General features: G+C 43.9%; 4 protein-coding genes across 4 annotated transcripts; 2 read left to right on the top strand and 2 right to left on the bottom strand.

Moving 5' to 3' along the window:
- Window positions 1–3,668: 3,668 nt before the first annotated feature.
- Window positions 3,669–4,316, top strand: GCG54_00000451 (uncharacterized protein; the record flags this gene model as incomplete). Its single annotated transcript, XM_045400589.1, has 1 exon — window positions 3,669–4,316. One exon carries the CDS (start codon window positions 3,669–3,671, stop codon window positions 4,314–4,316), a length of 648 nt encoding a protein of 215 aa, XP_045269564.1.
- Window positions 4,317–7,877: 3,561 nt separating this feature from the next.
- On the bottom strand, window positions 7,878–9,158 carry GCG54_00000450 (uncharacterized protein; the record flags this gene model as incomplete). Its single annotated transcript, XM_045400588.1, has 1 exon — window positions 7,878–9,158. The coding sequence occupies one exon, from the start codon at window positions 9,156–9,158 to the stop codon at window positions 7,878–7,880; it is 1,281 nt and encodes a 426-aa protein (XP_045269563.1).
- A 12,463-nt stretch (window positions 9,159–21,621) lies between these two features.
- GCG54_00000449 (Serine/threonine-protein kinase ULK1) lies at window positions 21,622–23,520 on the top strand (the record flags this gene model as incomplete). The annotated part of the gene is made up of 1 exon (XM_045400587.1): window positions 21,622–23,520. The coding sequence occupies one exon, from the start codon at window positions 21,622–21,624 to the stop codon at window positions 23,518–23,520; it is 1,899 nt and encodes a 632-aa protein (XP_045269562.1).
- Window positions 23,521–23,994: 474 nt separating this feature from the next.
- On the bottom strand, window positions 23,995–24,845 carry GCG54_00000448 (uncharacterized protein; the record flags this gene model as incomplete). Its single annotated transcript, XM_045400586.1, has 3 exons — window positions 23,995–24,258; window positions 24,355–24,644; window positions 24,707–24,845. 3 exons carry the CDS (start codon window positions 24,843–24,845, stop codon window positions 23,995–23,997), a joined length of 693 nt encoding a protein of 230 aa, XP_045269561.1.
- Between the last annotated feature and the right edge of the window lie 2,893 nt (window positions 24,846–27,738).

Here is a 27,738-nt window from a genome sequence, read left to right as displayed (position 1 = left end):
GACGCCCGCATTATTGGCTGGTGGTGATCGGCCGTCCCTCGGTAATGTGCTTGGTAGCAGAGAAGCGTGATGGTGAGAACCGAAGAAATATTATAGGAAGTTGCTTCAAGAAGGGCATCTTAGGCAAGTGATGAAAGATCTTCAACGTGTTGGTCTGTATTCTGACGCTGTTCTAGAGACCACGAATGACTTCGTGCATTCCGTTAGCGACATTTCGCCTCCGAATGGGATCTGTGCGAAGCAATCGCTTTTCCAGACAAGGGGTAGAGTTTGGTCTGGCAGAAGGGGGGATACAGACGTCAACCATCATGCTGGAAGTCCCCGAAACGCTATTGGAGGTGGGCTCGGTCCTCGGTATGCCCTACGCGCGGTCTGCCTACCGCTATTTGGCCCACCGGTGAGGCCGAACTCAGAGCCCCGTCACACGAAGTGTCTATGTCCGTCAGTATTCGAGGTACAAACACTAGATTTTGGCCAGTTATTGTGAGGCTAGACGGGGGCGATACCAGCCCAGCCCTTTAGAGGTCAAATGAACGTCCAACCTTCGGCTGAAACAAAACCTTTGTGCCGGAGTCACCCGTTTGTTTTTTTCCGTGCACATAGGAGTAAACACCGTAATCCACCATATTTAATACTGGTAATGTCAGAGATGTCCAAAGGCCGTCAACTCGGAGCCGGTCCATTTGAGGCACCAAGACGGCTTCGGAATCGTTATCGACAGTCGAACCTAATTCATTTTTAACCCCTGCCTCATCCCACACGGCAAATCTTGAGGTCGGACATCGATCATGGTTTGTGGTCAGACGTGAACCTTGCGGTTCCCCGGAACGAGGCCCGGATACCTGGAAAGCGATCGTCGTCGCTACTTCTAGGCTAAGATTGCCCTCCCGAGACTCTAGCCATACAACCAGACCTTGAACCATGATATCTATCTCAAGCCTGCAATTCTCTCATTGCCATGTGAACTTGCGCCAAACTCGAAGTTGCATGTGCATTGCATGGCCTTCAAACAGCACACCACTTTTACCGATGCATAGCGAGGGTCAGAATCGAGTCAATAGTGGTTTGTGTTCTGTCGACAGCCCGCGGTATCGGGAAATATTAATAATCTCCGACCACGTGCCAGAGTCTAAGGAAGGAATGTCCTTGGGGGCGGCAAGACAGAACATGGAATTGTGCCGAAGATCAAGCAGCTATAACCACTCTCACTGATTTAAATTTGGCAACATATCCTAAAACAGTCACCAGACGCTTTCCTTGGCAAGAACCCTCAAATGAGCTTTCGTCTACTCTGAGATTACATGATAGAGATGAAAAGCGACCTGGCTGATTCTCGATACCGTAGCGTTTCCGCAGTCAGGATTAGTTCAACTGAAAAAAATCGCCAGAAGGCTATGATCAAATGAGGAGTGATAGCCGACGGGATTGCCGTATGGTGCGGAGATCAGAAGTCCGTATTTGCCGGCCCTTCATACGGCTTCTTGCATAGACCTGCTGGCCATAACTCCAAAAGCGGAGGCGACATTGCTCAAAAAGTATTCTTTTGTGGTCATCACGGCCTAGTTGATACCATCCGATCAAATACTAGTTTGAAGTCTGTGAAATATCCTGAGCGAACGTCGGCGGCCGCCGGCCGGGGATCAATCGCGAGTCTTCCTGCTTTTCCGCCATCGCCGGCGGGACATTGACGCTCAGGCAAAACAAAAGACAACATATGTCTCACCAGCTAGGAGATCTCGGGTTCCTTTCCAATTGACAAATACTGCAAGTCCCGAGGGAGGCTGTCCACGATGCAGATAGACCTCGATTTAAGTGGAGGTGTAGAGAAGCACCAGTCTTCCTCATGAGACGAATATGAGCTCCTCGCAGAGCTCTTTGTCGGCGGGAGATCGACCATACAGGTGAACAGATCCGGACAGCAATTCGGGACGTTCGTCGGGTGTACCTGGCGATTACAAGGGTCCCATTCTCCCTAGACCCGCAAGGGGCTGTCTTCATGTTGACACCAGCTTTGGTACCAAATCAATCCCTGATCCGCTGCAAATTCCCAGATATCTGGGTCGCCCAAGCTGCGTCCCGAGGAGAATGGTATAATTGGCCAGGCTCATCGAAACACCGGGGCCGTGAAAACCCACGAACTCAAGCCCGAAGACATCAGTCGGGTGCCGGGGGGATGGCCGGTGACACACGGCCTCGGAGGGCAGAGAAAAACGGCCGGCCGGCAGATAAGCTACCAAATACACCGAAGCAGCCAAAACCTCCTCATGAGACAAGCTAGTACAGCAGTGTGTCCTGGAGGAGAAATTTTGCTGAAATCGCACCCTTTTCTTACCGTAGCGCAGGGGGGTTTTGAAAAGCGACTGAGCCAATTAAGCTATCAAGGCAGTCGCGCTGCGAGATGCGACCACAGCGTGGAATGGGTGGAATGCAAATGCTGTAAAGCCCAATGGCGGTATCCCACTTCGCATACTTTCCGAGCAAAGTTTGTTTGCAGATCTTGTTCATCGGACTTCTCGGCGGCGAGGAATCAATAGAGTTAAATGTGAGAAGCAGAATCCCGCCAATGGGATGTTTTTCCATCTTTAAAAGATGAGATGATTTACACCGCTCATGGCTCCAAGCACCATAGGGAGCAGTGAACAGTTAAGGTGATAAACACAGAGGGAATGGCAAGGCCAGCGAGGAGAAAATTACAAAATGCTAGATGAATTAAATGGCTAAGTCTAGATGATTGATCAACTCAGGGGCGCATGATTATGGCTTCGCAATGTTCCGAGCCGTCGCTTTCGACTCAGTTGCGATCTGGCTGGCTTTCCCTCTCCACAAGTCCATTCAGCTACCGATGTGGAATTGTATTACATAGTAATTGCACTAGGCCACGCAGAGAGTGTCAGCCTATGACTGCGCTTAATAGTCTCAGTATCACACCACATGAGGTCATGCAGGGAGAAAGAGTCCAGGGCTGAGCTAAATGGTCTCAGACATCCACCACGAGAGTTCATATATGGATTCCATAATTCAGAAGAGGATGTATGCCAATTGCCAAATATGGCAGAGGCTGAAGATCTACGCGGCGTACGTAACGGGCGTGGTCGTCCTAGGGAGATGGTTTTCATGACGCTCCTTCGCGGCTGAACGGGCAATATTTGGCCCGAGAAGCAGAAACTAGAACATAAATATTGAAAGGCAGCCCAAATTAGTTTCTGGTGCCTAGTTCTTAGCCTGTGTTCCTGGCGATATGGCCGATGTCTCGGTTGCCTTGCATAGTCACGGCCCTTTAGGGTGTGCTAAGGGATCCTAGAGAAATGGTTTGCATATTCAACACAGCCTGCTTTCAGGATAAAGGCCTTGAACCGCTCCCGTCCTTCTCATTGAATTCGCACTTACCACCGATAAATCTATGTTTTTGAAATTAGCAGCTCTCCGCCAGTCGTCGGAGACTAACATATCAATCATATACGAACACTCGTTAGTGTGGAAACGCCGATCGCCATCTCTATGGAGAAAAGTATCTCTCTAGCCATATGGAGCGGGGAAACTGCCAAAGCGATAGCGCTTCTGAACGAAACAGCAGAGGCGGACTTCCCACGCGAATGCACAACGGCTCTTCTTGCTGCCGCCCGTAAAGGGAATCTAGAAATTGTCACAGAGGTTCTCAAGATAGTGGCATGCATCGAACAATCGGAAGTCAAAGTCTTTACGCAAATGCCCTCCAAGCTGCCGCTCTAGGGGGGCACATGGACGTGGTAACAAAGCTCTTCGAGAAAGGCGCAGATGTCAATTTTCGAGGAGGGGAGTATGGAAACTTACTCCAAGCTGCTGCTGTGGGAGGAAATATAGACGTCGTGGTATGGGTCATTGGGAGAGGGGCAGACGTCAATGCTCAAGGGGGACCTCACGAAACTGCGCTCCATGCTGCATCAAGGATTGGTTCGAGTGAGGTTGTGACGAGACTTCTCGCTGAAGGGGCTCGTGCAGACAGACAAGACGTCAACGGCTTTTATCCCCTTCAAATTGCTCTTCAAGAACGCCACCCCGACATCGCAAATCTCCTTCTCCCAAAAAGTACAGCCTTTCTGGCCTCGATTAAAGCATCTGACTGGAGACACTATTATGGTGACGGCAACGATCACGTGGAGCTGTACTTCGACCCAATTCCGGCGGTCAAGAAGATATCGGAAAAGGACCTTCGCAACAGAAGTTATCCTTTCGACGCCTCGGCAAGATTGACAGACTGCATGGTCGGAGGTTGCCAAGATTTCATGGCAGACGATATCGAGTCTAGTCGAATCTTGTGCGTTTCCTTGCTACACTGACTGATGCTCTATTGCTGACGCTTCCGAGTCAGCCTTCTTGCGAATGGGACACCCCTGAAGATGCTAAGAACCGGCTATCGTTGTCGTTTGTGGGAAAGGCAACAAGCTCCCACTGCGGAAGAACCAAGATCAGAATGGCAGGCCAATGACTGGACTGTGGACAGGAAAGCACGTCTGTCTCAACTTCCGAAAGAACATTGTAAGTACTAGGTGCCAGCAACATCTGCCTACTAATGTAATAAGGTTTCGTTGAATGCCGTTTCACCACCGATTCTATAGCGTTGACTTTCTCAGACACCACGAGTGTCCATCCTTCCAGTTCTGTTCCGGGGATAAGAGACACCTCAAAAGTCCATGGTCTTTTATGGATCATGACGAAGAGCGACACCAACACGACCTCACAACCATTTCTGGAACCTAGAGCCTTCTTCACCACGTCAGAATACGCACAAGAACCGCCCCGCGCCTCTGCGCTCCTCGTTCCATTAATGGAAGAGTTGCAAAGCGATTGGAAGAGGACCTTTGAATCGGCACAAGGTCACTTGTCAAAAATGGTTTGTTAAGCCTTGAAAAAAACAAGCCGTGCTTACTTGCTGCAGCGTATGAGTTTACTCAAGGCAAGAGGGTTGAACAGCGGCCTGATCCAGTCCTTGTTGAATGATTCTCTACTTTGGGATCAAATCGAGCAAGCCTGTAGGAAGCAAATGTCCGACTTGAAGGACTTTCAGCAACGGTATTGGAAATCAAGTACACCTCACGAACCGGCAACTGAACGCACACTTCCCGGGGACACCCAAGGCCCAGAAGAGTCGGACTTGAAGGCATTTAGTATGGAAGTAGAGAAACTACAGGCCTTTCATGAGTTGGAACTCAAGGCGTTGAAAGGATTGTCTCAGAGCCTCATTCAATTGGTATGTAGATGTCCCTCTGCCGTCTTTTGGTGACCCTGGACTGATTACGAGAAGGAGTTCAATCTCACTTCAATCGCAGAAGCTCAAATGACAAGATCGAACAATACGAGTATGAAACGCCTTAGCTGGATTACGGTAAGTTCCCACCCAACTCAGGCTCCACTTACTAAGGCCTCATCTCGTAGTTCATTTTCCTTCCGCCCATGTTCGTTGCGGTATGACGAGCGTCCTTCCTTGGCATTTGACGAGACTAATACCCAAGGACATCTGCAGAGTGTTTTCGGCATGAATGTTGATGCTTTAGCATCCAACCCCCCTTGGTGGTGGCCTATCGTTGTGGCTTTTCCCACCGCACTTCTTGCCCTCGCCGTAGTATTCGTCTTGAAACGAACCAGGCATGTAAGTTCGCCACTTACCCGCTGCTTGTATAGTTTCTCTCCTGCTGACCCTTGACGTGCGGCGAAAGTCTACATTCTTAGACCCTGAGGAAAAAGGGAAGTCAAGGTTGTCTCCTAGACGGCTCTGGGAGAGGTTTTCCGATCACAAAGAAAATAGTTCTTCGACAACGGATATGATGTAATCTTGTTTCTCGTGCCCACAAGTTTGGGCTGTTAACTGAAATATTACATGCGAAGAATTCCGTCTAGCTATTTTACCTCGATTTGAAATGAACAGCAGTAATTGTGTTCGGCTGAATCGATTCGGACGTAGCGTGACCACCTGTGTACCAAACCGCCCGGGCGAGTAAATAAACCGGTCCAACAAGGACATTGTGCGTGAGAACGTGTGTGCAATAAATGTTCAAACATGCCCGCGAAACCACTGGCAGCCGCTGAAGATTCATGCTCCAGTCATATGGCGTCCAGTTGGCCTGGTCATGGTCATAGAAGTGCAAACACTTGCGGGGATTCTCGAGATTTCAAGGGCCAACATGGATGTCGGAAAGTTCGGAGGGGCAAGACGTGAACTGAAATGAGAGAGTAGGCATTTCGTTAGAGAACCTCTTGACCTCCTTTCTCCCCCCTTCTACTGGGAACAACCTGGAAAGTATCCATCGTAACTTTCATCCTTAGGGCGGAATAAACCATCTAGGCTAATACTAGAACGCCCTGCAAAAATACTTACCTATACTTCATTATGTCAAGCCCAAGAGAAGACCGTAGCATCTCAATCACCTTCCTTTGTGCGTCATGAATCGACCTTCATGTTTAAGAAGAGGCTGGGAGGTTTGAGGCTCTGAACATGACACGGCATCCCGTTAGTGGTTTCTACCCTGGCGCTTCCTCAGGGTCGGTCGTGGCAACGAGCAACCCGACAACTGAGCGACGTATTGGAGCTCTTCGCCTCAGGCCAGACTCGATCCGCAGAGGTGCTATCGTCATCATCGAAGAGAAGGAACATCTTCCTCTTCTGTGATGACATTTAGCCACATTGTACCGTACCAGTAAACAACAGCGTACATAGAAAGACGAAAACTCGATCGCAACTTTGCCTAAGATCTTCCTTCTCTAGGCTACTGATAAGCTGCAATCAATGTTTGTCCATATAGAAATAGCTCGTGTCCTCAAATTCATTGTCTGTTATAGAACGCGATTGCTTAGGACAGAGGACCTCGTCGAGACTCCTAAGCGACCGGGTCAAGCCCCACTCCCTCCCACCTCTCTCCTCCTGGAATCGGCGAAACGTGCCCATGGATGCTGTGGACAAGCCACAAGACGAAGAAAACGGTCATCAGCGTCGCCGGCCCGGACCTTGAAGTTTGCACAATACAAAAGGTGCCGTCGTGAAGATGTCAAAGGGCTGGGAGGTTCTTGCTACGACGTAGTGCCCGCCCCATGAAGTCAAACGAACACAGGATAACCTCGAAAAACCCACGGGGACTTACCGAGTCGCGACGACATCCGGATGAAAAACTCCTGTGGAATGGCTTTCTTATTGCATGTTATATTAAATATCGTAGTCTCATGGGGAATTATTACAGTCATGAAATTCATCGTACACATTGACTTCGACATCGCCAACAACCAACACCAAACATCGCGACGGCCTCACCTCAGCCCTTAAGAAGCACCCAAAAATAGCAACCTCCACTACCACACCACATGGCAAACCGTACGTATCTTGCCCTTAACCGTCCATAGATACTAATTCCTCTTTTCTCTCCTGACGTCATACCCCTTGCTTAAGACACTAGCCTCACGAGCCTCACGGGTAGGTCACTCGACACCACCAAACCAAGGCAGAGGTACAACCAGGTTGCCCACACGCTGAACCCGCCAAACTCACCTGACACGGTCAGTCGCCCCGAACGTCCCGAACCCGCCGTCACGGATAGCACGTCGCGCGCACGCGACGTCGCAAACGGATCGCAGGATACGGTGCGGCATCGAAGCGCGATCTGGGTTAAGGGCTGTGCTGGGTTATATTAATATGAATAGGTCACCCTAAAACGAAAGAATGCGAAACAGTCATGTTAGTTGTGCGCTGCGCATATGATCAGTTTAAAACGAAGCAAGGCCAGGAGACAAAGTCATGTAAAACGGAAAACGGAAATTTACGAGCTCATGATACAGTGTGGGTATGTACACTTGGTGAAGGACATATATATACAGCGGCGCCGCTGCAGGCCGCCCTGCACTTGATATGACTCTCAGTCCAGCCCTCTCCTGCGTCCTTTTGCCGCCAAGGCCCGCGCCCCGCGCATCGCGTCGGGCTGCGGCTTCTGGATACGGCTCGACGCCTCTTCAGGACTCCGCCTACTACTCATCATGGTGCTGCTACTACTGCTGCTGGTCTTTGCCGGGCTGGCGTCACGACGGCGATGGTGGGGTATCTTTGGTGAGGAACTGCGAAAAGAAGACGTGGGTATCGAGCGAAGCGAAGAGTATGTTTTGCTGTCGAGGTAAGACGCCGCAGGTGGCATGCAGGACGTCTCCGGCTTCGGCGTCGGGGTCTCTGAGGACTCCATCACGTCGTCGTCGAAGACGTCAAAGGGTAGTTGGGTGGTGGGGAACTCATTGTCGCAGTCGTCTTCGTCGTCGACCGCGTGTTCCGGGTAGTAATGGTAGTCGGGTTGTTGCTCCTCCTCCACGGTGGACTCGCGCGTCGAACGGTTTTCGAGATCGGAGATCGACGTCGTCAGGGAGTCGGGGTCTTCGGACTGGGAGGTATCTTCCTCGTCGTCATCGAGACACTGCAGAACCCTTCCTGCGAATCTGCCGGACTCTGATCCTGAGAACGATAATGTTCGCGCGGGAGTGAGGTTGTGGAGGACGTATTCATCGTGGTCGATGTCGATGGGGGAGGATGCAGAGGTTTCGGACTGCATGGTCATGGAGCGAGGGGAGGGGGGTAGCTCCGTAGTAATAGCAGAGGACGAGATGGAGGTGGAAATAGACAAGGGTTCATGCGTCATAACAGGCTTTTCGTCGTCATCGTGAAAGAAGGTAGGGCCGCCGTCCTCGTCGACGCTGCTCAGATTGGTGCTTGTCGTGCGGACGCTGCACCCATCGCTGAAAGAGGACAAGGTGGAGGAGGCCGTGTAATAGCCTTGATGGCTAGAATAGTCGTCGGGGAGGTAGCTGGAGAAGAGGCGCACAAGGGAATCGAGCGAACGCGTGCGGAAGAGCTGCAGGGCGTGGGACCACTGAGCGGTGCCGACGAGCTTGGGGCTGGCGATGATCTCGACTGCAGCGAGGTCAAGCGACGCGTTGAGCTCCTTCAGGCGCTGTTCCTTGCGACCGCGCATGAGACGGTGGAATTCGTCGGCGGTATCGGCGAGGCGGGATATTTCATAGACATCGTGGTGGAAGGCGTCGGGGTCCTGGATGCTAGAGGGGATGGTGTTGTATTGGTCTTGCAGCTTGGTGGAGAGGTCATCTCTCTTCATCCCAAACTTCCAGAAAGGCCATGCTTGACACGGTTCGTCCATGTTATTGTGGCCGAATGGTGGATGGAGATGAAGATCGATGCGCGTGGAGAGGGCGAGTCGGAGTCGTGGGGTTGATGCAGAGGTGGTTAGGAGGGCGGAGGGTGACGGGGTGAAGAGTCGGGGGGAGGCCGTGGGCTTCGGTTTGGTGTACTTGGTTTATTGTGGGCTATTTCGGACGACATGAGAGGCATCTAGACGAGAGTACGGGTGATGGGAATCATTTTGGCGGTTTGTCGGGAGAGTGTCGATTTGGGTCGAGGAGCGCAGGCGCAGGTTGTGCTGGGTTTGACTGGGCTCGATGGTGATGACAATGGACAGTTTCAGTGCGTGGAGACACTGAGGAGTGCGGGAATGAGTTGGTCGGGGGGGTGCCGGGACGCAATGTGGTGAAGCCAGAGTCGGACGAACATCAGGCCGACTCAAAACATCGCGAAAAAGTCACGTGCGGCCGGAGAGGAATGCAGAAATGACGGGAACGGGCAGGGCCAGGCAGCGCTAGCGCCACGTTGGGGCTAGCGGGGGGCCTTCCATAGGAGCAGGCACCCCTGTCGCGCCTCCCAGAATCGGGACACGAGAGCCACAATGGTGCAGCTTAGCCCTGCAATCTCAGGCTCCGCCACCTTAGCGAGCCAATGGGACCCGATCGGACTTGTGGGTATCTGAGAGTGATCCAATGGGAGGAGAGGGGCGGTATGCAGGGTGGCATGGCGTTTGACCAACAGCCAATGGGAGACCGCGTTATTGGCTGCAAGTGTCAAAGTGTCTCCACCCACCGAAGCCACGAGACGACTTTTTTCCCATTGGGAGCAGGCAGGAACGGGTGAGGTGACTGACTGGCGATGGGTGACTGCCCGGCCAGGCCAGGCTTTTCGGACTTTTCCAGTGGTGGAAGCCGCCGACTGCAGGCTGAGAGTGCCTGAAGCGCAGCCTGAATTGGTATTGAACAGGGCCTGAAGACGAAGAAAGAAGGGGAAAGAGGGAGGAGCCAGGTGGCCCGGAAGGAAGAATGGAAGGAGGCTCAGTCATCATCCTCGCTAGACGAGCCAATCACGCCGCATGACTCTTTTAGCATAGTCAGCCCAGCACTGCTGGCCGTTGGCTCACTCTCACTCATCGACGCTCATCCAACGCTCATCTGGATTCATCACAGCCCGACTGTTCGTCATTGTCTTCGCCCAGATCTCACACACCCGCCCAGCCTGATACCAGTGTTGAATCCCCCGACAGACAGACAGGCACTCTCCTGATAAAGACAACTTCTCCTTCGCGGCTGTCCCAGTCACGACGGCCCGTTGTCTCTGTGTTTCCACCTCTTCCCACACGGATGCCGACCCGTGAAGAAACGAGAGACACCAAAGTCAAGTGACTTTGCCTCCATATCAACAGCTGTGTCAGGCTCGGGTCAACTGCCAGGGAACCGTCCGGCACTGCAGACCTGCAGACCAACTATCCCTTGTCCCGGCTGTCAGTGCTTACGCCGTATTTGCACACTCTCTCATCTCAGAGTTGGAGCCCTCTCATCTCTATCCGTGAGGCCGTTGGAGAGGCGCTGATTGTGGCTGGGCACCGTCAGCACAGCTGCCGTTTTGCCTATCTGACGCCCGGAAGTCATGTCGCTCTGCCCATGCCCAAGTCACTCCACGCGGAAGATGCACATCAGGGTACTTGACCCATCGACCAGGGCTGAAGCGCACTGCGAGATCTCGAATGAGAGCAACAGACGCTATTCCCCTCTGGCCATCCTGCAGCAATTCAGCCCATCTCATCCAGTTGGCTTCCGTCCTTTCCCCCCTCTCTCCCCAAGAAAGTACCCAAGGCCAGGCACCCGTGTCTGTTCTTCCACAGGGTTCGGTGACTCTTTTTCTTCCACAACTGGTAATGAAAGCTGCTGCATTTCTCTCTCAAAACATCTGTGCCAGATCTCACCCTGAACACTGAACACTTACAGAGCATATCTGTCTCTTGTTCCCCGGCCATCAGGAGACGAAACAGAAACATTCAAGACTGCTGTGCCGTCCTACTGCCTTGCGCAACTCACCACAATCTCACCGTGCCCATCGGTTAGTAGCTCTCTGCTGGTCAGGACTCTCCGTCAGTCACTCTCTGCTCTACCTGCTGCGTATCGGCCGATTAAAACTACTTGAGGCTGAGACTCCATCAGCAGGCCCTCCATAAGGTCCCAAGGTCCCTCCCCGTTCCGTCCCCGTTGCACACACTGTTCCCGTCCATTACGGTGCACTATTAGGATATATCCGCTAACCCCTAAATCCACTAATCCACTAATCCACAAATCTCACCGCTAAGTAGCGTAAACGTCCCTAATTAGCTTAAATCCCTAAATCCATAAATCTATAAATCTCTTAATCTCAGAATCTATAGATATCAGAATTTACTTATAATTATATATAATTATATATAGTTATATATAATTATAACTATTAGTTTAATCTTCTTAATTATATAGCTCTATACTTCTAGACTATTATTATACTACTTCCTCTTTATAATCTAACTTTACTCTACCTAATAATATTAATAAGTATACTATATGAATTTATTACTCTTAGTTTATAGCTATAGGGGTATTTATTAATTTAGAGCCTTAGTAGCTAGTAATTAATAAGTTTTATAATAATAGTACTACTTTTACTAAGATATAAGAGTATTTTATAATAAAAGGGGTTAAAATAAGTAATTAGACTATTAAATAAAAGCTTATAGAATAGGGATATTACTACTTCTTAGTTATTAGAGCAGAAGATAAAGAGAATATACTTCTCACTATTAAGTATTTCTATTATAAATAAGTAGTTTTAGATAAATAAATCTTATAATAGCTTAAAGTTTATAGCTATAGTAAGTTCTCTTTTAGCTAGTTAAAAAAGATATAATATTTAAATAGGATAAAGAGAAGATATTAGAACTATTATAAGAGGTAATAAGTAGAGTAAGCTACTATTTAATTTATATATGATAATCTAATAAAAACACTAGCTATTTTAAACTTTAGTTATAGTTATCTATATTAATATATTTAGTTTAAAGCTAGTATTATAGTTAGAAAGAATTAGATATATAGCTACTATAAGGATATGTTTTTAGATAAAGTTACTGCTTAATAAAAGGGGAATTAGTGATATTATATAGATTTTAAAGTTTTTAGACTTAATTTCCTCTAAGTAATAAATAGATATAAGAAACTAAAGAAGTTTAGATTTTAGATTTATACTTATATTAACACTTACTTAAGATATATTATATAGATCTATATTAGATATTTAGTAACTACTATAATAAGTGTTCTTAAGTAATACTTATATATAATTAGGAAGAATAAGGCTAGGCTATTTATTATAAAAGTAGACTATAGTAGTGAAATACCCCTCTTTATTAGTACTTAAGCTTTACTTATAGAGGCTAACTAAATAGAAGTTATCTATATTAATAAAAATAGCGTTTATTAGACCTATTAATAGAGTAACTAAATATTATCTTATTATATTTAAGCGCTTAGTATTAGGAACATAAGGATTAAGCTATAGTAGAGGCTTTTATAGTTAGGTGTAACTAATTAATAGATTATAAGTCCCTCCCTTAAACTAAAAGAAAGATCTTATCTCTAACGCTATACTAACGCTTTATAGTAGAGTTAATAAACTTTAGAGATTTTATCTAAGATAATATTATCTATCTTATTATAGTTTATACTATATTTATAAAAATACTATAGGATAAAGTTACTAATTTTATAAAAACTTAGAATAACTATTAAATATAGAACTAGTAGAAGACTTATTACTATATCCTAAAAGGTTTCTTAATTTAACTTTATACCTTAAAAAAGGTATTTAACTAAGTAGTACTTATTAAGTAAAGCTCTAAAGCTAGCAAGCTAGTTAATAAGATACTTAAACCCCTTAATAAGGTTGATATTAATAAATTCCTCTTATTAGATACTAAAGTGTAGTGTTAATAGTAGTTTATAGAACTAAGCTTTAATCTAATATTACTTATAAGCTATAAAGATTAGGTATAACCTCATATTAATATATATTATAAGCTATAAGATAGGGTTGACGTATATATATAATTAGGAGTGCTACTGCGACTTAATATAGTTAAATAGCTAGTTAGTAGAATTAAAAGATATATAAGTTATAATACTATAATCTAAATTATAAGAGAAGTCCTAACTGAAAATATATAGCTTAAACTACTCTATTAAAATAACTGTTATACTATAGGAGAATAGAACCTTTAAGGTAACTACCTAAAATAAGATAAACTAAGCGTATTAAATATTATAGATAATAGCTAGTAGAGCAGCTAATTAGTCTCTTACCTTCTTCTATTTAGGATTTACGCATAAGCTATAACTTTAAGCTTTTTTCTAGGATATAATAGGCTATTTATTATGCACCTCTTAATCTTAAGTATTAATATAAAAAGGGTTATCTAAAGTACTTAAAACGCCTAAAGTGCCTAAAATACTAGAAATATTAGATAGGTTTATAATACTTAATTTATCTAAAATGCTTAAAATATTAGTAGTAATCTCTAATAAAGTAGGAAGGGATATATAGGAAGAGGATAGTAGAGAAATTAGTAGTAAAACCTCTAAAGTAACTCTAGTATAAGCTTTAAGTTATTAGTTAATTAGGAACTCTTCCTCTTTTAGTATAAACTCTACTTATATATAATAATACTTTATAAGCTTTTTAAGACTTTAATATTCTATATCTAAGGAATAGAAGGCGCTAATATTAATAATATTATTCTCTTCCTTTACCTATATATTAATAGACTTCTACCTCCCCTATTAGGAAATAGAGGATTGCTTTAGCTAATAAGGAGTTAAAGATCTCTTTAGCTAATAAGGAATAAAGGAGCGTTTTACTAAGTATAGAAGAGAGGGTTTATATTAATATAAGGATAAAGAAAATTCTTTAGCTATAAAGCTTAGAACGTTTAGATAGTAGAAATAGATAGGAATTAGTATAGTTCTATTATTTTTTAACTTTATTTAGGGAATACGCTTTTAAGTAAAAAGACTTAATATTATTAGTTTTTTTCTATATATAATACTTATAACTATTAGTCCCTTAGTTTCTTTAATAATCTAATAGATAGAGAACTTCTAATATTTATTAAAAATCTTATAATATCTATTATTAACCTAAGGTCTAATTATATTAAAGACTTAGTCTTTTATAAGCTATAGAAAATAGGTTATAAGGTTAAATAGGTTTAGAGTGATTTATTCTAAAAGTTTCTTAATATATCTATACTAGAATAAAGATAATAGACTTATAAAGCTCTATAGATAATTTATAGACTAGAAACCTATTCTTAACTTCTATATAATAATAGCTAATCTAGAGGATAATAATAATATAGATAAGATTTAGATCTTTAAGCGTATTTAACTACTCTATCTTCTAGCTAAAGGCTTAAGAGGATACTATTATAGCTTAGCTAATCTATTACTTTTAATAATAGTTCTTTAGGTTAGATATTTAGTCTTAATAAATAGCTTTTATAATAGTTAGTATTAGGGCTATAACTAGGGCTAGATATATTTAGATATACTAGAAAGCGTTATTATACCTAAGAGGTAGTTAAGGATTACTATTTACTATATTAATATATTAAGCTAGTAGATTTACTAAGTAGATAGGTGATTTATAAGCTTTAGTAGAAGACAGCTAATTTAAAAGTAGAGGCTGAGGTAATAGATAATTCTCCTTATTAGTAAGCTAGTTAATAACTAAAGGCTTAAGTGTTAAGTAAATACTATAATAAGAGTAAAACTAAGCTATTATAAAGTTTTCTTAGATTAAGTAGTAAAATTAATATAAGGGGTACTTAGTATATTATATAGTGGTTATATAGTATGCTATACTGAGGCTGTAGAATAAAGAAGAGGTATAATATCTCTATAATAGGGGTAGAGGTCCTATATACTATATAGAGCAGGAGCTTTATTATATTAGAGGTATTATAAGCTAGAGGTAAAGGTATATATTTACTATAAGCTAGAAACTATTATCTGAGATAGTGTTTTAAGCTAATTTGCTATAGCGTAGATATATAATAATAGATTAGCTGAAATATAAGGTTAGTCTTACTTATACTTATTATCTTATTTAGCTAGAGATATTACTGTTTTAGAGCGCTATAAGCCTCTCTTAGTGTTATAGTTTATATAGTAATAAAGCGTAAGTTTGCTTTTGAGGTTTAATAGATAGCTTTTTTTTATTAACTTAACTATAGCTTAACCTCTAAGTAATTACTTAAAATTGCCTATAATTATAGGTAATTATAAGTAATCTTTTTAATACTTACTTTATTTTAGTAAAGCTTAACTAGTATACTATCCTTCTACTTATATAAAGTAAGTGCTCTATAGTAGTTTCTATAAAAACTGCTTAATAGCTACTTATTACTATTATAGGTATATTTATTAGCGCTAGATAGGCTAAAATAAGGCAGCTGCTTATTACTATTATAAGTGCTCTCCTATTATAAAGGACTCTAAGAGGGGGTATTATCCCTAAGCTTCTACCTTTTATAAAGCTATTATAGCAGTCTACTTATAGTGTTTAGCATATATAGGCTGCTTAGAGGGGATTTATCTAGAGTTATAAGGTTGTTTATAGTGTTTAGTATACGTAGGCTGCTTAGAGGGGATTTATCTAGAGTTATAAGGTTATTTATAGTATTTAGCGCGTATAGGCTGCTTAGAGGGGATTTATTAATATGCTTAATATTTTTAATTATAAGATTAATAATAGGATGTTTATTAAAAAGCTAAATATACTCCTAAAAGTAATTATATAGGTAATAGAATATACCTATAGAGCTTTTATAAGCTAGTAGTATATAAAAAGCTTTATAATATATTTTATAATAGTATGAGTTAAAACTTTTATAATCTTAAGTGTATTTATACTATATAGTTTAGCGATCTAGTAGTATCTCTATTTAGGAATATCTAGCTATCCTCTTTACTCCTATAAATCCTACTTATAAATATAGTAACTAAGATAGTAAGCTAGAAGTAGAAATAATATATCTACTTATTATTATTACTATTATTAGTACTCTCTCTATCTTAGTAAGCTTTAATAGTAGCTTGCTTTATAACCTCTAGTAAGTGCTTAACCTCTTAAAGCTTAGTATTAGATATAGTGGTGTAGTAATTATAGAGGGTTTAGTAATTACTACTTTAAAGAGGGCTTATAGTTTAAGCTAGAGCGTTAAGGTGGTAGTAGTAGGTTAGGCTTATAGTATTAATATTAAGCTAGCTTATACTTAAGGTAGTACTAGTGCTATTAATATTAGGGGAGACCTGTTAGTTATACTTCTTAGGGGTAATAGAAGTAGCCTATTTGCTTTTACTTACTGAAGTTAGTATTTAAAGTATTAAACTACTAGTAGTTAAATATATAGAAAGAGTAATTATTACTTTAGCTATTATAGTAATAGTTAGTATATATACTAGAAGTGATACTATCCTAGCTATTAGGGGGTAGAATATATCTAACCTATATACCCTCACCCTTACTATATTTAATATAGGTGTTCTTAGCTTTATTACTATTAATTTAAATTATTATTACGATAGTATTACAGAAGCTTTTACTCTTCTTAAACTTACTGCTTATCTTAGTATTAATCTTAGTATTATGCTAGATAGAGGTATTAGTAAGATTACTTATAGTACTTTTAGTAGGCTTCTAAAAGTCCTTAATAAGACCTTTTATATAGATATACTTCTAAATAGCTATAATACTTTTATTAGTATATAATATATAATAAATAAGTAGAGAAAGATATACTTTTAGGAACTTTAGTTTAAGTTAGGGCTTAAGAAGAGGATGCTTTTATAGGCTTCTAAGTAGTAATAGTCTTCTACTAATAGAAAGGAGTAAATTTAGTAGCTTTATTATTATCCTACTCTTAGAAGAAGTACTTCTTATACGCCTACTTAATTATAAGCTTTCTAGTACTAAGACTAATAAAGTGAGAAGGCGCCTACTCTAAGGATCTAGGGATATTATTATAGTTATACTAATTAGCTATTTTTACTGTTAAAGCTGCTATTATTAATATAATATAGGATATATTCTAAGGAAGGATTAATAAGTCTTTTTTAGGTTTTAGAAGAAATAAGTAAGGTTAATCTATTATAGTAAATATAAAGTAAAGTAGTCTACTATAGTAAATATAAAGTTAAATAGAGAGAAGGTGAATATTAAAGGGAAGGTAAAATAATATTAGATATAAATATAGTAAGAGTATATATATATTAGAGAAGGTATAAAGATAATAAAGAAGATAAAGGTATTATTAGATATTATAGTCTTTTTTAGAAAGAATAAAATAGAAAGTGCTTTTAGGATAATATCTTTTATTATATATAAATATATTAATATAATATATAAAGAGGTAGGCTATAATAAACTATATTACCTAAATATCTTATATTTATTATATAAAGTAGTTTTTAACATTCTATAAATAGTATTAGTAAGGTATTTATTTAGTTTTATTATTTAACTTAAAGCTACTTACTAATTCTACTTATAACTTAATAGCTTTTAACTATTTCAGATACTTAACTATACTTAAAGCTGTAATTAAGTAGTGGATATATATAAAAAATATGCTTTTCTTTCCTCTTTTAAATAATATTATATATATTTTACTTATAGGAATATTAGAAATATTATAATAGTTTCTAATTATCTATATAAAAGCTTATTTTCTATCTACTTACTATTATTTCCTTTCTCCTCTTATAAATATACTATTAAAGATAAACCTAATAGACTTAGAGTTTTTTCCCTATCTCTATAGTATTTAATACTATCTTCACTAGCTTTAGTAATATATTTTTTATAAGAATAAATAGATAGTAGATACAGTAAAGCTAAAAAAATACTTACCTTTTAAGCTAGCTACTTTATACTAGAAAGCTATACTAAAACTAATTATTAATAATAGTAATAATAAGGATAATAATAATAGAATTAGCCTCTTTAACTATAGCACTAGTATCTTTAAGTAGGAATAATAGTATAAGTATAAATAAGCTAAGTAGGAAAAGAGTTTATAAGCCCCTTCTATAGAAAGAAGCTCTTTAGTAAGATAAGTAAATAAAGAAGCATTTACCTTTTAAGCTAAATACTTTACACTAACTATATTAGCTACTTAGAGATTATTATACGTTAATATATTATTAACTTTATTAAAATTTCACTTTATAAATTTAATATCTTTACTCTTAGTATTATAAAGTATTTTATACTAAAAGATTACTTAAAGGTTTTATAAAAAAGTATTATTTCCTCTTTAAAGGAAGAGAAAGCTATTAAACTAAAAGAAGAGTATCTATTAGAGGGGGAAGTAGAGTTTTATATAGAGTAATACTAATAATAATAATAGGCTTATATATTAAGTATAAATAGCTTAAACTTACTATATAATACTAGCTAGCTTTATAAATTAATTATTATATTACTATTTAGTACTAGTAAGCTCTACTATCTAGGGTAACTTTATAGTAACTTATTAGTAATTATAATATTAAGTAGTAATAGAGCTATTTATATTATCCTCTATCTATTATATTATAACTTAAATAGAGGAAGTATAAAGTAGTTTATCTACTTATCCCTTTTAAGTTTAAATATAGTATTAGTATAGTTTCTAATACTTAGAGGAATACTCTCTATAGAAAGGCAGCCTATAGCCCTTCTTCTAAAGCCTTAGTATTATTAGCTATAGCCTACTAATATTACTCTACTACTATTATAGTACAGCTAGTTATTAACTTTATTACGTTTACTATTATAGTGTAGTTAGTTTTTAGCTTTACTGCGTTTACTATTATAGTACAGCTAGTTTTTAACCTCTATATTTAAGTAACTATTATTAGGGATAAATAAGTAAGTAAGATTTCCCTATAATTATAATAATTTCTATAAGATTTCTTAGGTAGAATTTAAGACTTATTAAAAGGTAGGTGAGATTTCCCTATAACTATAATAACTTCTATAAGATTTCCTAAGTAGAATTTAAAACCTATTAAATAGATTTAACTAAAGACTTTTACTAAGGATATATATATTTAGTCTTAATTAATAATACTAATAGCTCTCTCTAGTATAGCACCTGAGAATTAGACTAAGTTTTAGATAATTCTGCTTATAATTAAATTTATAGTGTAGCTATAGCACTTTTTATATAACCTAACTATATAGTGCTCTCTAGTTAGTATAGAATAGACTAAGTAATTATATATAATTACTTATAGTTATTATTATCCTTATCGTCCTTATTATTCTTATTATTCTTATTATTCTTATTATTCTTATTATTCTTATTATCCTTATCGTCCTTATTATCCTTATTATTCTTATTATCCTTATTATTCTTATCACCTTTATTATTATTACTCTAGGTAACTTAGACTGAGGTTAAGTAATTATATATAATTACTTAACCTCTTAAGGTATTAATTTATACTTATTTTAAGGTTAGAGAGTATCCTTTTTAAATAAATATATCTAGAGAAACCTTTAAATAGAAAGATCACTTTATCTAATCTTACTTATTAACTTCTTTCTTAGATATTTCTTCCTATAAATAACTTTTATAGTTAGATATTTTATTATTTTAATTATCTTAATTTACTCTTTCTAATAGTGAAATTACTAACTATAAAAGTCTATTTCTTATAAAGTTATAAGAGAATAAAAGTTATATCTCTAAATAAGTATTATTATCTATATTATTTAAATATTAAGGATATATATATAAAGTATCTCTAAGGATAATATTACTTTAGAAGTTATACTTTATTTTAACTAAAGTATAATAAAAGATTAATTAAAAAAGTAAAAGATTAATTTAATAAAATAAATCTATTAAATTAATCTTAAGGAATAAGCTAGAGATTAATAAGATCTTAAATCTAACCTTATTATAATTAGTAGATAGAGGATAGGTAAGTCTAAGGATTTTTATAAGATAACTATAACTTAATAAATAATACTTAGTTTTTAGATATAAGCTAGTTAAGAGAGGATAAATAATATATACTTAGTTTTAATATATAAGTTAGTACTTCTAGTTAAGATATAGTAAGTTAGAACTAAGGTAATTATTATAGTATATTATACTATTTTTAAGGTTTAAATAGTAACCTTTTAGAATTACTAGCTCTAGAGATTTATTAGTTTTATTAGTAGAAAGTAATACTAACTAGACTAAATAGCTATTTAATTCTATCTTATAAGGAGTATTTATTAATAATTTATTATTAAAATAAGTATATAAGGGGCTTAAGGTATAATAAAGCATAAGATAGAATAAAAAAGTAATATAAAAAAGAAGGATTAGTTAAAATATATTAGAATAAAGCTATAAGTATATAATTATTACTTTTAGATAGGAATAGCTTTAGGTGTAATTATAACTAATTATATATAATTACGTGTAATTATATAGGATTCTAAGGGAATAATCTATATATAATAATTAGATTTATGGATTTATAGATTTATAGATTTGTGGATTTATAGATTTAAAGCCTAGAGGGTATTAGCTAATTAGAAGCGTTTATTTCTAATGGACTGATGGAATTGTGGATTAGTGGATTAGTGGATTTGGGGGTTAGCGGACCTGTCCTTACAGTGCACCGTAGTCTATCCCCCCAGTCTACTGTCTGCCCCAATCCCACCCGTCACTCAGTCCATCAGTCAGTCAGTCAGTCACTGACTTGTCGCTGATTTCCCGGTGGTTGACTTTGGGCTCATCTGTCCATCTGTTCATCTGACGTCCAGTCTCTGCTGCTCTCCTCCGACCTGCCTCTCCTCGCGCCCTCATTGTTGGCTGTGCCCTGGCGGCTCTTAATTCCGTGCTGTTCCTGCATTTGTGCCTCAAATCCACTGTCTCTCTCTTCTACTCCCCTCGCCTTTTTTCTTTTCCCTTTCCTCGTTCATCCTTCCGCATCATTGCAACTCTTCAGATCCAACGACAGCGCCACGGAACCCACGGTCTGATCCTAGTTCTCCCGCAACAGAAGACGAAGACGACATAAAATCTCACAACGCTCACCCTGCTTGCGCAACCGCCTTACCAAGCCTCAGCCCGTCTGCCTGGCCGACTATCCCCGGACAGACCACATCTTACTCACTCTCAATCCAATCCCATCCCGGCCACTCCTACACTACCAAACCCACCTTACCTTGCCTTTGCCGCCACTGCACACACGCAGGCAGGCAAACTCCCTCGCTCCAACCCGTCCACAGTCCGTGTGCGACTGAGTGAGTCCCCTCCGAGTCTATTGTAACCGCATCCCGCCATCCGCGCGCAACGCATGGACCACGACGACGGCTAGAGCCTCCGCCGCCATCGTCATCGTCCTCCCAACCACCACCTACCCCCGTCTCTCATGGGCGACCGCCGCCGGGCCCTTGGCTCGGAGGAGCCCTCGGAGGAAAAGACGGAACCCTTCTCCCAGACCGAGATCGACCGGCGCCTGGGCAGCATCCGCGTCGACGAGCCCCTCGACCTGCCGCAGCCCGACGCCGTCCCGCTCGACCAGCTGCGCGTCGAGGAGCACCACCACAAGCAGGGCATCCGCATCCTCGTGAGGCCCCTCACCCGCAGCCGCTCCGTCAGCCCGGGCAACTACAACTGCCAGTGGCTCGCCCTGCGCGCCGAGGTCGCCTCCGAGCAGGAGCCGCAGCACAAGGTCCTCGCCGTCACCCAGACCTCCAAGGACATCAAGTTCTCCGTGCGCATCCCGCCGGAACGCCTCGACGACGACAACACGCCCCGCCCGCCGCTGTGGTGCGAGCTGTACTACGACCCGGCGAGCGACAACCAGATCCTGCTGAACCGCTCGGAAGTGCCCATCTCGCTGACCAGGATATCCGACGGGCCGTCGAGCTGCGGATGGACGGTCAACCCCGGGACGCCAAAGGCGCTCTCGCCGGGCACATGGCGCATCAACGTGCGCGAGACGTCGGTCCTGGACTTTAGAGTCCTGGCGAAGCGCCCGGCGTTCTTCAGGCAGGACTCCGACCTCAGATCGGAGCCAGACTCCGGCTCCGGCTCAGACGCCCTCAACGCCTCCGGCAAGCGCTCCTTCACCCTCGACGCCGGCGCCGACCCCGCGCGCACCGAGAAGAAGCCGCGCACCGCCGACGAAGAAGACGGCGTCATCATGTTCCTCCGCCCGGCCGCGAAACCCCTCGTCTTCCCCCTCCCCACGGAAGCCAAAACCACAACCACCGGCACAAGCAGCGCGCTCGTCCCCGCCAACGGCCACGCCCTGCTCGACATGCAGTCCCGCGAGACCGTCGCCATCCCCGGCGGCTGCGAGATCGACGAGTACACCGTCACCAAGCGCGACCAGATCGCCTCGACTGCGCTCTCCTCCGTCTTCACCGCCGAGCACTCCAACGTGCCCGACGGCATCGTCACCGTCAAGGTCCTCAAGACCCGCGCCGCCGCCCCCTCCGCCGCCAACCCCGCCGCCAAGCCCCAGGACAACAACGAGCGCAACGTCATCCGCCAGGCCGACATGTGGCTGCGCGAGTACCAGTCCCAGGACGACCTGCGCCACGAGTCCATCGTCAAGCTCTACGGCGGCGACGCGCGCTACCTGTCGCTCTACATGGAGCACGTCGACGCCAAAGACCTCGCCGCCAAGGGCGTCTGGCGCAATCATCTGGATCACTCCTTCACCGGCACCCGCGCCGACGCCTTCGCCATCCTGCGCGACATCGCCGGCGCGCTGCACTACCTGCACAGCAAGTCCCTCGTGCACAACGACATCAAGCCCGCCAACATCCTCTACTCGCCGTCGCGCGGCGCGGTCCTCTGCGACTTTGGCCTCTCCACGCACACCTCCGGGCCGGTGACCACCGGCGGCACGCCGTACTACATCCCGCCCGAGTTCATCGGCAAGAAGCTGCGCGGGCCGCCGTCGGACGTGTGGGCGCTGGGCGTGACGATGCTGTACGTGCTGGGCAAAATCCCGTTCCCGGACGCGCGCAGCCGCAAAGGCGGGCACGTGGGCGGGCGCCCGCTGTACTGGATGATCGCGGACGTCAACCGCACGATGGCGCCGCCGCCGATGGGGACGCGGCCGCCGTGCGCGGCGGTGGATATGATGTACATCTGGCTGAGCGAGGTCGCGCAGGCGCGGGAGAAGCTGTACCCGCGCGACAAGCTGGAGAGGCTGGTGAGTGATATGCTAATCCCGTTGCCGAGCCAGCGGATCACGATGGCGCGGGTGATGAGGGAGCTGTTCCTTGTGGAGCAGAGCGCCGTGAAGAGGTGACTGTGACGTGATGACGTGAGGTTTGTTTTTGCATTGGATTTAATACCTGTGTTCTTTTATGTTTTGACGAGACGGATGTGTTTTGCGAGAGATACCACTGATGTTGGGCATTTGTTTTCATTTTCTTTGTTGATTTCTGCATTCAGTAAGTCGTTTGCATTTTTAACATGGTTTTGTCGCCGTTGACGTGAACCAGACTTGCATTTTTCTGCATCATACACTGTTGCGCGAATCTCATATACCATACAGAACCAGCATATCGCATCATTAGGAACATTTTTCCTCATTGTTTTTATTTTGCATCCACGGAGGGCGGATGGATGGAGGGGCTGGTATCAAGGCATACAACTCATGTACATTAGAAAGGGTCGTCACACACGCCCACGCACATAACAACACACAACACATTTCTCATGCTCTCGTGATGTCCCCCCTTCACGTCACATCTTGCCCCCTACCCGTCGCATCACATCCTCACAAACTCATCCCGAAGACGAAGGCCATGCTCAGACCGACGATGGACGTCAGCGCAACCGCGTGAGAACTACGTCCCGCCGCGCCACTGCTGCCGCCGCCGCCCGAGGTCGAGTTGCCGCTGCTGCTGTTTCCGCTGCCGCTGCCCTCCTCGACGGTGCCGTTGGCGCTCTGCTCCTTGACGGTGTACACCTCCACGCCCTCCGTTTTGCACTGGTCCGAGGGGAGCGTGGTCGCGTTGGCGGTGAAGCGGATGTCGGCGCACTATATCCCATCGTCAGCTTATGCTTCCCCTCCCGGTTCTCCGGTTTTAAGAGCACCAAAACCCAGGTGAAATGTGGGAAACAGAGGATAACTCACGTTGTAGAGGCCAGCCCCGGCGTCGCCCACAGTCACCACCTGGATGCTCCCCTTCTGTCCCTCCTTCGCGGGCGTCGTCAGGTTGAGCTTCTCGACGCAGAGAACGCCGCTGCCGGTGGCGTTCCAGAACTGCGGGGTCAGCGTGATGTTGTGCGTGGTCACGTTGCCGTCGGCCTCGATGCCGAGGTTGATGAAGACGTAGGTCCAGTCGTGGTGCAGGTCGAGCTCGAGAGAGCCGCCGTCGAGGGGCCAGTCGGTGACGTTGCCGGTGCCGTAGGGGACGCCGGCGCCTTTTGGGTGGGTGGTTAGTATTTGAAGGGATCATGCTGTGGTGAGAGGAGGAATAACGTACATGGGTACAGCCACTGCGAATATCCCGTCTCATTCGTGCCCTTGAGCGTGTCGGCTCTCCAGGAGGGGTAGGCGAGGCCGAAGTGCGCGGCGGCGAGGTTGGCGGCGCCGAGGGCGACGAGGAGGGTCTTGGGGGCCATTTTGTTGTTTCTGGTTCCTGCTGATCTTGTGGAGATGGTAGTTTAAGTCTGTTCAGCGGGTCGGTTGATGGGACAAGATCTTGCCAAGACTCGAGACTGGAGAGTGTGCGATGCCACACCAAGAGACAGAGGCACTCGCGGTTATATATACCCTTCTACCACCACCTGCTTGCTTGTTTGCATGTGTTGTAACCCCCGCAGAGGAGCATGCAGATTGCGTTCTAAAATGTTTTAGCTTATCCTTCCCATTGGGAAAGGTAGGCATGGCAAGGATGGGAGCTGTTGCTGCCCTTTGGGATGTGGTTGGTAGACAGCTAGTCGGGCTGGCCAGCTGCAAGAAACCTGCGCAGGAAAGAACGCCACAACGAAACGAAAGAGGAGACCTATGGCAGCGTGCCATCTCTGCTGGGTTCGGCATCACGTCTAGACCGGGCTCGCATGCCTGCTTCACTGGGAGAGACGCTGTAACGGGAAGGTGAACCAATCTCAGCCGCCAATTGAGCAAGTTTTTCTTATTTGCTGCTAGCGACGAGCTCGCGACTAAGCTTAACGACAAACGGGATGTTGGCAGCTGCGTTAAGCTTACATGGATGGGCTTGAGATCGGAGAGAGGTTCGTGGCGGGTGAGTGTGGTTGGCGCGGCGAATCAGATGGGGCGGGGCGGGGCGGCGGCGTAAGGCGGCGCTAGCGCGGATGCAAGTATCTTGCTCAAACTCACGCAGCACCCGAATTGGGGGTTTTTGCTGCTGCTGGGGAGATGATGGCATGTTTGGATTGGATGGGGGAAACATGGGAGTTTGGGGAAGGGTTTGGAATGCGGGAGGAATTGTGTTGACCAGGCTGCTGTCTTCTCTTTCATGGACAACAACTTCGCTGCCTAGGGTTGATGACGGTTCATGGAGTGTGGTAGATTTGGCCCGGGTAACGGGTTTATGGACCGACGAGGCTTGACGTCTTGAAGGCGGCCGTCGCGGTAGGCTGCAGGGAACACGAAAGGAGTGCGGAGAGGGGAATACTGCCGTAGAAGCATTCATGCCTCAAGGATGTGTCCCAATCACTCGCACAGGTACAATGCCAGCCTTCTACTACCTTATCTCGCGGTCCATCCCCGTGACAAGAATGGGATACCAAGCTTCGCGAGGCAAAGACGGACGCGGAAGAGAACCCCGACTCGGCCCCTCGTCCCGGACAACACGGGGAGCAAAGTGGGGACCTTGCCTCCGCTCGCCGAGAACACCCAGAGCGACCCCGAACAATGTCTCCACCAGCATGAGAAGTCCACGGAGAAGGGGAACGTGCGACGTTCAGAGTTTACTTGGCTGGACCCCGCAGAACGGCTCTTATTTGAACCTCACCTCCGTATGATACTTTCCATGGCCTGAGCGTCTCTGGGGATGTAAACGTGTCGAAGCCCTCCCTTTCATTGTCCCATTCTTCTTCACCAACTCCACACTCGTACCCAGACGTGTGTGTACAACCACAGTCTTTCAAATTATTCAAACAGTCTCTTATGGGGTGCGCTGGTAGCGAGCTCGATTGTATCTCGTCGTCTTTGAATGTTGGAATCTTCATCGTTCGCTCGCTCATTTGCGTGGGAATGATCCCGTCACTATTTTCTGACATAGGTCATAATTTGCAAAGTCCATGAACCAACCATCAGCTGAGTCAGCTGCCATCTGCGCCGATGGTTTAGTGGTAAAATTCTCCGTTGCCATCTAGCAGCGTCGGGGAGCCGGGGGTTCGATTCCCCCTCGGCGCAACTTTTTGACCCCTCTCACGATTCTCTCGGGTTGGTGTGTTGTTCTTGATTCTCGAGGGATGGAGGTGGTTATGTCGACCTTTGCGCTCGGGTATGGCGATTCCAGGGCGAATCTTTTTGGAGACACCTTGCACGACGATTCCTATCGGGGGTGATGGGCTGGCAGTCAGTCGTGTTGCGCGCAACACGTTAGCCATCCTCGTACTGAGGCAGTTGGTATCAGCGAAGGTAGGTTGTTGGTGTCGAACCAGTCGGGGAAGTCGTAATGGCTCGCACACACGAGCCGTCGACGCCCCAGTTACCGCGATCAGTGCTGAGTCTGCGACTTCGAAATGTAATAATAGACGTGCTCAACTCGGGTGCCAACATATCGTGTTCGGTGAAGCTATCTGGGGCAGCTTCAGCCGGTCCATTGAAGGTCTTCTGTCAAGAACAGACAGATATGACGATGATTTGCGTCTCTCGGCGAAAAACACCCATATATCGAGCTCTTTCAACAGCAATGGAGGGGCAGACACTCGAACCCCGCCGACTGACTCAACGTAAGGCGGCCAATAATTGACCCCTAATTGCTCGTCCCTCGAGCAGTTGCATCATCTTTTCAAGGAAAACTCGACAACGAGGCATGCGCAATGGCGCGATGGATGGGAAACACGATGGGGAAGCCGCGGCGGCCTCAAGTCACTCGGTATCTTTTCCCTGCAGCCAAGTGGGGGCATGTCAGCTCTGCCAGCCAATGGTGCCTCTCCCCGCAGGAATCCGCCTACCGTTCAGCCCTGGCTTGCGGAGGGTACTTTTATGTCTACTTTGATGTTGGAATCTGGGATGGTCTATAGATATCGAGGTGCTCACAATAGGATGAAACGCTGTATAAAGAAAATACAATTAAAGCTTATGTCATTAAAAGATAGAACTATCAGCATTACTGCGTTTTAAGCAATAGAGGAAGTCAAAATATGATGTAGAAACTGCCTCCCAATGATCAGTGACCTAACATTTAATCCATCCAAAAGGTAGACCATCCCACTGCGGACGACGCACGGGCCACTGAGGCCAAATCGCTGCGCCCCCAGGAAAACGGCACAGGCAGCGCCCATTCAGCCAGTAGGAAAGCTTCTGCCTGAGTCACTGGGT

This window comes from Colletotrichum gloeosporioides (assembly GCF_011800055.1).
Source record: "Colletotrichum gloeosporioides strain Lc1 chromosome Unknown consensus_12, whole genome shotgun sequence".
In the NCBI taxonomy this organism is placed as follows: Eukaryota; Fungi; Ascomycota; class Sordariomycetes; order Glomerellales; family Glomerellaceae; genus Colletotrichum; species Colletotrichum gloeosporioides.
Note: the sequence above shows the minus strand (reverse complement) of the source record. Positions and strands in the feature narration are given on the sequence as shown.